General features: G+C 48.6%; 1 protein-coding gene across 1 annotated transcript in view; it reads left to right on the top strand.

The window, feature by feature from the left end:
- Positions 1-231: 231 nt before the first annotated feature.
- WNK2 (WNK lysine deficient protein kinase 2) overlaps positions 232-9,699 on the top strand; it is a gene marked incomplete at its 3' end in the record, with an annotated part of 115,092 nt that continues 105,624 nt past the window's right edge. The window contains exon 1 of the mRNA XM_082487508.1: positions 232-954. Within this exon, the coding sequence (XP_082343634.1) occupies positions 268-954 (687 nt within the window). The 5' untranslated portion in view covers positions 232-267. The remainder of the gene's footprint in view (positions 955-9,699) is intronic.

Below are 9,699 nucleotides of genomic sequence, written 5' to 3'. Positions count from 1 at the left end.
GCGGCCCCGCCGCGCACCGGAGCCCGCGGAGGAGCGGGGGAGGTTGCGGGGGGGAGGGGGACACACGCCGTGTCGCCGCAGCCCCGTTGTCGCGGAGGGGGCGTGTGCGTGTGTGTGTGGTGGGGGGGGGGTGCGGGCCGGTGGCTCAGGGCGCTGCTCTCTGCCTTTGCCCCCTGGCAGGTGGCGGTGGGGCGGCTCGCAGCGGGCACGGAGCGCCGTGACTCCCCCAGCCCGGCGGCGGCGGCGGGCGCGGAAACCTCAGACCTCATGGAAACTGGGGGCGATGCCAGATCGGCACCTCGGCGGGGAGGAGGAGGAAGAGGAGGAGGAGGAGGCGGTGGCGGGGCTCCAGCGGCAGCCGAGCCCGGCGCTCCGCCGGCTGCGGAGAGGAGCATGAATATTGATGGCCCGGCGGCCGCCGCAGTGCCGGCAGCCCCGGCAGCCCCTGCCCCGCCGCTGCGCGCACCCTGCTCCGGGCATCCCAAAATGGTCCACCAGCGGTTCCTGCGGCGCAGCGTGGTGGACTCGGACCAGGAGGAACCCGCCTTCGACCTGCCCGAGTCGCAACACCAAAGGAAAATCATCCTGCTGCCGAAAACCAGGAGGATAATCGCGGAGCGGGCGGCGGCGGGGCGCGGGGCCGCCGAGGAGGGCCGCCCGCAGGCGGAGCCCCCCGGACCCCCCCCGGCGGCCCCGGGCGGAGCGGCGGGGGCCGAGGAGCAGAAGGAAGGGGGCAGAGATGCGGAGAGGAAAGAGGCCTCGGAGGCTTCCAAGGATCAGAGCAAGGCTAAGAAAGAGGAGCCCGAGGAGGAGGCGGATATGAAAGCGGTTGCCACCTCGCTGGATGGCAGGTTCCTAAAGTTTGATATCGAACTCGGCCGGGGATCCTTCAAAACGGTCTACAAGGGGCTGGACACCGAGACGTGGGTGGAAGTTGCGTGGTGTGAACTTCAGGTAAGCCGAGCTGATCCTCCCGTGGCGTTTAATTTTATTTATTTTATTTTTTCTGCTTTGTAAGCCTGGGAGCTAAGGGTGACACGCCGGTGTCATCTCCAGACGCTCAGCTTCGAGCAGCCTTTATAGTCACCCTCGCTTAGTATCCAGTGTCTAACTATAGCGCAATATCCTCATTGGCTCTGCATCTACCACCTTATGTACACTCCTCCCCGGCTTAACCCTCTCGGCTCTGCCGTCTGGCTGCCCGCGCTGCCGAGGGTGCCACAGGAGCTGTCATATTGCATAAAAAAGGTCACGAGTCGCGCTCGCCAAATGCGCAAAGCGGGCCGGCGAGAGCTTGGATGGAGCTCCTCTTGTTCCCCCTACCCCATCCGCTTCGGAAAGCAGCGCCTTGATTTAGCCCGAGTGGAGCAGCAGGTCCCTATTAAAAAAGATGCCCAACGTAAATGAAGTGGGAGTGTGTCTGCAGGGGGGAACTTGCCTTCCGCTGCGAATATAAACGCATTTATGCTCTTAAAAAAAAAAAAAATAAAAAAATTGGAGATCTGCTGCCTCCTCGCTCGCCCTTTCCCCAGCTCAGAAATTGTGGCTGTCACCAGCTTCTCGTGAATCAAACCTCCGAAAGCACCCGAGCGCTTGCCTTTTTTTTTTTTTTTTTTAGGCATTGTCAGCTAGGGCTTCAGTTAGGTCAAAGAGCTGTCCATCGAAGTGCGGTTTAAAAGGAAGATTTTTAAATAAAAGGCCTGTTTTGAGTTCTAAATCTTCAGAGTGAAGTCATCCTGTAATATCTAAAGAGAGCGAGGGTTTAGATACTGTCTTTTGCTGGTTGCGGATGTAGCTGTTACCCTTTCTTAGTGATTTTTATATTCTTCCTTCTGTAAAAAGGACAGTAGTATATGCTTAATTTTTTTCTTTGTGAAGCTTTTAGTATCTGTTACCTCATTTTTGTTAACATCCATTTGAGTGACACCTAGCTAAGAAAAAAAAAAAAAAACCAAAACAAAGACAGATTTTAATTTCTTTTTCTTGAGCTATTACTTAGCCTGAGTGGCTCTGTAATTATGGTGGGAAGGAGACTATTTAACTCTTAGTTCGAATTTGGGGGCCTTAAACTCCCAGTGGCTGACGGAGCCTTATGGCCTGGGTGAACGGCGTGGAAATAACGTGATGTGATGAGCCTGAGCTCCCGATGGGTTATTTTTTAACGTTGGCCCGACCTGTTTGTAAATCCCTCCTGGCATCTTGGGGATGGATGTGCAGCCACATCTGTGTTCCCTAACGATTTTGTTACACGATATAATCATAATTCACTGCAGTACTACTTCCTTAAGGAGCAGCGCTTCTCAGTCTTCGTCATCGTGTGTTCCCTGGCTTTTATTAGCCAGAAAGGCGAAATACAGAGCTGCAGCAGTTGGGCAAGGTAAGGCCCAGAGCGCAGGAGCCGAAGGGTGGGCGGTGAGGGGTTTAACCCCTCTCCCCCCGCCTGGAGGGAGTCCTGGGGGGGTGCTGGGGGATTGTGGAGGAGAGCCTGGGCTTTGTCTGCCTTGGGCTCGGAGCTGGGCACGGGAGGTTTTTCCTTTGGTGGCCTGATGTTGGTTTCGGATGAGAAGTGGGGTGCTGGCGGGGGGGAAGGTCGGTCCGTAGGAAGGGGCCGATGCTGTCCCGCTGTCCGTCTGGGCAGTGCAGGCCAGCTCGGTCGCCGCAGAGCCAGCGCACCAGTCAGGAATCCATCGGGTTGCCAAATCTTCTCGCCCTGCTCTAGCAGGGCAATGGAAATAGATGTATTTTTGACATATTTTCTCTAACAGCAAAAGACTGCCGAATGGATTGGAGAACAGAGTGTACTGAAATTCCAGTGTTTGGGTCATTTACACCTAAGGAAGAGACTGGGAAGGCAAAATTGCAGTATGAAACTTACTTGGTGGTTGGTTTTCTTATTCCTAGTTGCACTTGCTTAGGAATTCTTGAACGAACTGCATGTGAAGAAACCATCCGTAATAATTCCCAAATTCTCCCTAGTTGCCATTATATGTGCTTCAGCTTAAGTCGGATCTTACTACTAGATATTTCCAATTTAATACAGAATTTGTTTCAGGCCTCTAATGGTAGAAAGAAACCTCTTTTTTTTTTTTTTTTTTTTTTTGACTGCTGTAGAGAAGTTGGGGTGAACCTGTAGGAGCGAGGGCTGGTGGTCCTCCTTAAACACTGCTGCCGCGGAGGTGATGCTGGAGGCCTGGTAGCAGGAGATGGTATGTGAATTTTGAAAGCCGGTGCTTTGGGGTGGGTTGAGAAAGTCTGAATGACAAAAAGGCTTTAATCACCGTGGGATTGTGCTTTTGGGGTGAGTCTGCACGAAGGAGGCAATGGGGAGGAGGTGTGAGATGGCTTGGGCTTTTTGACTGGGACAGCGTGCTCTTCAGCTAGGGAGTTTTAGTGGGAAAACATTCAGAGGAGGCTTAACAGGTAATCACTTTATTCACAGCGTTTTGCACATTTTGACGTAAGCTGTGCCGGTTAGATATGCCCCCGTTTGTCTCTTTCTCTGTAGAAATTTTAAGTTCAGATATACATAGCAGAAGACTGAGCGGAAGCTGTCATCGCCATGCCATTGGGGAGAAAATGACTTCCTCTGCAGTCTCACACCATCACGACCCATCCCATTTTTTTTTGTGCAACCCCCCCCCCCCCCCCCCCCCCCCCAAAAAAAAATTGCAACAAAATTGTATTTTGTCTGGCTCCTGGAGATGCACTTGTGCTTGTTACTTTTAGAGCCTGAGAGTTAAAAACTAGCAGTGTTGAGGTTCCGCGCAGGCATTAATCCTCCATCCTTGCTCAGCACTTTTTTCACCCTGGTTGTACTGTTGCCTGTGTGTCTGTCTCTTTTTTTTTTTTTTTTTTTTTGTCTGTCTGTACAAAGACCTCGCGAGCCATTCTTGTTCAGTGGTTTTATGTCATTCAAAAGATGGCTTTAGGGTTCAGAACCGAAATCACGGCTTGGATTAGGGTAGGATCCCAGTGCTAACCAAACTAGATGTGGGTTTGAGTCCCATCTGGGAAGATGTGAAAGCGATAGTAAAATACTAGAAATTAAGTGTATTGTTCCTTCCTGAAGCTGAAGTATTGGAGCAGGATTAGCTTGCCCTCGCAGTTTGGAAGGGTTTGCATTCTAAGGTTTTCAACAGCTATAATTAATTTTAATTGGTGGCATACAATTGGTGTGTGGTGAGGCTTCAGTGTAACAGTATTTCAGTGTTGCGCTCTTAAGTAAAATGTTAGGTCATGAATAAGGAATATAGGCTTTTGCCAGACTACTGCTGGCGAGCCAAATCTTTTTTGTTAGATGAATGGTTTAAAAATCCCCATCCTATTTCCCTTTGGGAGCATGTAGGGAAACGGCAGATGAGTCAAACCCAGTACTATCTCAAGTGCAAAGACCTCATTGTATGTTATAGTTCTTGCTTGGACTCTGAATACTGAGCTTCTGTTTGACTGTACTTAATTTTATTTTTCTTTGTTGAAGATAAAGAATCATAAAATGGTTTAGGTTGGAAGGGACCTTAAAGATCTTAAGCTAGTTCCAACCCCCTGCCAGGGGCAGGGACGCCTTTCTCTATATCAGGTTGCTCCAAGCCCCGTCCAACCTGGCCTTGAACACCTCCAGGGATGGGGCAGCCACAGCTTCTCTGGGCAACCTGCGCCAGGGGCTCACCACCCTCAGAGGGAAGAATTTCTTCCTGATATCTCATCTAAATCTCCCCTCTTCCAGTTTAAAATTGTTCCCCCTCATCTTATCACTACATGCCCTTGTAAAAAGTTCCTCTCCAGCTTTCTTGTAGGCCCCCTTCAGATACTGGGAAGCTGCTATAAGGTCTCCCCGGAGCCTTCTCTTCTGCAGGCTGAACACCCCCAACTCTCTCAGCCTGTCAGTATGGATTGTCTCACCCTGCTGCTGCTGTACCTGTGGTGGGGAGGTGGGAGATGCCTGTTGGTGAACACTGCAGGAAAGCCAGGCTTTTTCCACCAGTTGCCTGAGACTTCTTGTTCTCCACCCTGCGTACCGTACAGGTGGTGGATGCTGGTTTCTTTAGGACACTTGGCCTCCAGGTCCTGCACATGAGAATGTGTGGGAGTCTTTGATGCTCCCTGGGACGGAGCTCAGTTCAGGTATTGGGTATTAGAGGTATTTGGGGAGCTATGTAAGAGTGGAGGATGGGCAGAGGTCAGTTCTCCTTCCCCGCCCGTATAGCTGAAATTAGAAATTGGGGGTATTAGAATAGCTCTGACTGCATTTTCCAGAGGGCCACCAAAGCAAGGGGGCTGGGATGCTAAAACAGCCGAAAAACAGCTGTGCTGCTCCAAGGTGGCAATTTCTTACTCCCCACACCTGTGGCTTTTTTTGTGAAGCTTCTGATGGTGTAGTTGTGTTGGGAAAAACTTAATTATCTGTACAAGATAAGTGTTTTACCTCATAGTTCTATAGCACTCCTTCCTTTTTATGTCATTACCAGTCTTTTTGAACTGCCCGAACCGAAGAAAGAAGGTGAAAGTACATTGTATGTCTTCAGTCGCTCAGATATTCAGGAGCTTCAAATTTTTGGAGGGCACAGGTCTTAACTGGAAATGAAGTTCTAAATGTGGATGCATTTCTGAACGTATCTTTCATTTGATTCATATGCAGTATTAATATGGGAACAGATAATGTATTTTCTTGATCTCAGTTTTTATTCCTTAAATGAGAAGCTCGTCCAGATTGGCTGATAGCTGGCTGGTTTTAGTAGGGCATGAATATTCTGGAAGAACAAGATGAGGATTAGACTTTGTTTTAATGTAAGGTGAATAAAAAGGGCATTTAAAAATCATTAATGCTAGACCTATGTGAACTTGCTAATTTTTGTTTTGAAGGCTGATAAACTCTCCTTGAAGCAAAATTTCTAGTTTGGCGACTGGATGAAGGGAGGAAAAGCATCCGGATTATTTCTAAGCGTGTTACCTTATGTATTGAGAGAAGGCTATGATGTCTATGTAAATATTTTCTTAAATTTTTAAGTGTGATTTTCCATTCTGTGTCCACTTAGGGGATCTGCAATAGCTGTTCAAAGTGATATCAAAGGTCCATGGTATGTGTTTTTGTGTAAGTGGAGACATTTGTATGGTTAAAAGGGGGAGCCCGTAAAACGCACAGTGTTAGGGCAAGTTCACTTTACGCTAGCTGGCAAGTCACTTCGGGCAAAGTTAAATTGCGTGAAGTTAAATTATGTGGAAGGAGGAGGATGTCCTAAGCCTCTACCAAGGATCCAGGGGATTTCTTTCTGAAAAAGGTAACATCTTCAGGATTTTCACTGGTGAGGTACTTTGGCTTTTGTTGGCTGACAGCAATCGTCTGATGTCGAAATAGTAGCCGACTACTATTGACGCTGTTGATTTATTGGATGGGTAAGCTTTGTAGTGTAAACGAACAGAATAATTTAGAATATCTGGGAGAAGAAAGGGGAGAGACTGTATCTGAAAGCTTGAATCTGGTACTGCTGTGTGCTCATATTAAATTAACTCTGAGACTAATTTTGCCTGTTTCGAGTTAATTTTTGAGATAGTGACTTCTGTTTAAATTTAAACAATTGGTTTAGCTCTGCTTTAGAGTGTCAGTAGGAAAACACGTGCCCGTAGCACTGGTGTGTGTTCATATAGCTGTTCCCTGACATGGAGAAGCAGGATAGGCATACGGTAGTGAACTATTAATAGACTGCTTCTCAAATTCAGTAAATGAAATAGAGCTGGGTCAGACTTCACATTCTGCCTTTGAATCGAACAAGACGCCTTCCTTTTGCTTTTGAGTACGTTTTGTCAAAAAGTTGGTTGCACGCTCTTTTAATCCTGGTTAAACTGCTGAGGCTAAATGTGTAGGGTCCAGTTGCAGTATGAGGAAGTGACTTAAAATAAAAGCAGAACTGGGTGCGAAGGATATTTCTGGTCCCTTTGGTCATCTCTTGTCCACAGCTGATGGGGGAAAAAAAAGTTGATGTTGTGAGTTGTCATCTTAGTAATGTTTGTGCTTGATATGCTGTCCGACTTGGGTGTGTGACATGCTTACGTTTATGGTCTCGTTGCTGCCTGGGTTTGTGCGCAGGGCGTAACGGAGGGCTGAAGAAAGCTTGGTGGCGTTGGTAATGACGCGCTAAAAGAAAGGCAGCAATAACAATTTGGCTGTTAGTTCCTGGAGTTATTGGGATGCCTGCACGCTGGGAGACATCGGAGGTGCTGCAGAGGTTGGGAAGGGTGGTCTGTGGGGGGATAGAGGCTCTCTTGTAAGGACCAGGTTTTTAGACTTGCCACGAGATAGCTGTTGATTGCCAGCAGCAGGGTGCTTACCTGCATCTTCTGTAGGCGGGGTGCTAGGTCTGACTGGCCAGAAAACATAAATATAAAGTAAGCGCTGATGCGTGATACCCAGGCAGCCTGAAGGCATAAGAAAAGGGCAGCCAAAGGCATGTCATGTGAGATTTAGGACGCTCGGCACCCCTGGTGGAAGAGATCTTCACTGCTGTGAAGTAGGAGGGGTTTATGCAAATAGTGTTTGGAGAAGATCTGAAATGATCGTGCAGAAGGAGGACTGGTTTTCCTCTTGGTTAAGTTTGTACATGTGAAATTGAAGTCACATCAGGAAACGCATTATTTCCCTGAAGCGATACGGGCCTATTAGAAAACATGGCTGCTACCCCAATGCTGATTCCCAGTGCCTGAAACCCTGCTGGGCAAGGAAGGGGAAAGTTGGGGTTGTTTTTCCATGGACTTGAGAAGTCAGCTAGTCAGCTAGAAGTCAACTTTCATCTAGTGTCTTGCTATTCTGAAATGGAGGAACCAACTCACTACTTTCCTACTGCTCTCCTACCTGCTCCAAGATGAGAAACCTGCCTTTATGCAGGTTTTACAATTATGTGTTAGTTTTACCATTATATTTGCTGCAACATCTTAATGTATGGCTGCAGTCTCTTCTGTGGTGGCATCTGGACCAGGTCTTAAAACCACAAGATGATAGATACTTTCAAATCTATGATGATTTTTCTTTATATTTAGAGAGAAAGGAGTCTTAGCTCCTCTTTGCCCCCATTTCACTTCTACGGAGCAAATAAGAAAAAGGCTTTGATAGTTGGTGAAGGTGTGATCTGTTTGGTATGTAAAAAGCAAGGTGTGCACCCTCATTCTCCACACCTCTCTTCTTCCCAAAGAGTACTTGTAGATCTTTCTAAATCTGGTTTCCACATCAAACGCAAAGTAGAGCCTGTTCTATGTATTAGATTAATAGATTCCAGAGCAAGGGACCAATCTTCAAATCGCAAGCAGCTTCCCATATCCCTGATGAAAATCTCACTGTCCTTCAAAGAAATCAAGTCCATGCTTCCTTGTGGCATAATGTTTATCATAGAATGGTTTGGGTTGGAAGGAACCTTAAAGATCATCCAGTTCCAACCCCCCTGCCCTGGGCAGGGACACCTCCCACCAGCCCAGGTTGCTCCAAGCCCCATCCAATCTGGCCTTGAACACCTCCAGGGATGGGGCAGCCACAGCTTCTCGGGGCAACCTGTGCCAGGGGCTCACCACAGTCATGGTAAAGAATTTCTTCCTGATATCTAATCTAAACCTCCCCTCTTCCAGTTTAAAATCATTCCCCCTTGTCCTATCACTACATACCCTTGTAAAAAGTCCCTCTCCAGCCATCTTGTAGGCCCCCTTCAGATACCGGAAGGGGCTCTAGGATCTCCCTGGGGCCTTCTCTTCTGCAGGCTGAACACCCCCAACTCTCCCAGCCTGTCCTCACAGCAGAGGGGCTCCAGTCCTCGCAGCGTCTTTGTGGCCTCTTTTGGCCTTACTCCAATGGGTCCATGTCCTCCTTCTGCTGGGACCCCCTGAGCTGGAGGCAGCACTGCAGGGGAGGTCTCCCCAGAGCAGAGCGCAGCAGAGGGGCAGAACCCCCTCCCTTGCCCTGGTGGCCACGCTGCGGGGGATGCAGCCCAGGATATGGTTGGCCTTCTGGGCTGTGAGCGCACATTGCCGGTCATGTTGAGCTTCTCATCCACCAACAGCCCCAAGTCCCTCTCCTCAGGGCTGCTCTGCAGCCATTCTCCGCCCAGCCTGGAGCTGTGCTTGGGGTTACCCCGACCCACGTGCAGGATGTGCACGTGCCTTGTTGAATTCAATGAGGTTCGCATGGGTCAACCTCTTATGCCTGCCCAGGTCCCTCTGGAGGGCATCCCTCCCTTCCAGCGTGTCGACTGTTCCACACAGCTTGGTATCCAAAGCAGCTTGCTCATTGGGAATTTTGTCTGTGATGAATTAGCTTCTGAGCTGTCCTTCTGACTTTCTCCTTGCAGATTATCATTCCCATGTAAAAGACACTGAGAATTTGGTGCAAGGAGAGGGTCACAAGTCCTGTGTCTCCTGCCATCACCTGTGCTGTGGACACAGGCTCTTGCTGAACACCTCTCAGCCTTAGGAAGCGTCTTAGTTGCCACCAGTTGTCCGTAGTGATTGATGAACTCAAAGTTCTACATCAGCTGGCAATAAATGTATACCAGAAACTTTCTCGAGTGACAGTTGTGCTGTTAGCAGTGCCTTGGCTTACTCCAAATGCATACGGTGAAATGACATCATATGTACCTTCTACACAGTCCCTGAAAGAAAAAAAAAATAAGTAAACTCATCTAATTGTACTCATCTTTGATTTTTATTTTTGGAAGATGTCCCATT

This window comes from Vanellus vanellus (assembly GCF_965231255.1).
Source record: "Vanellus vanellus genome assembly, chromosome: 9".
Taxonomy (NCBI): domain Eukaryota; kingdom Metazoa; phylum Chordata; class Aves; order Charadriiformes; family Charadriidae; genus Vanellus; species Vanellus vanellus.
This window is presented reverse-complemented; position numbering and strand designations above follow the sequence as displayed.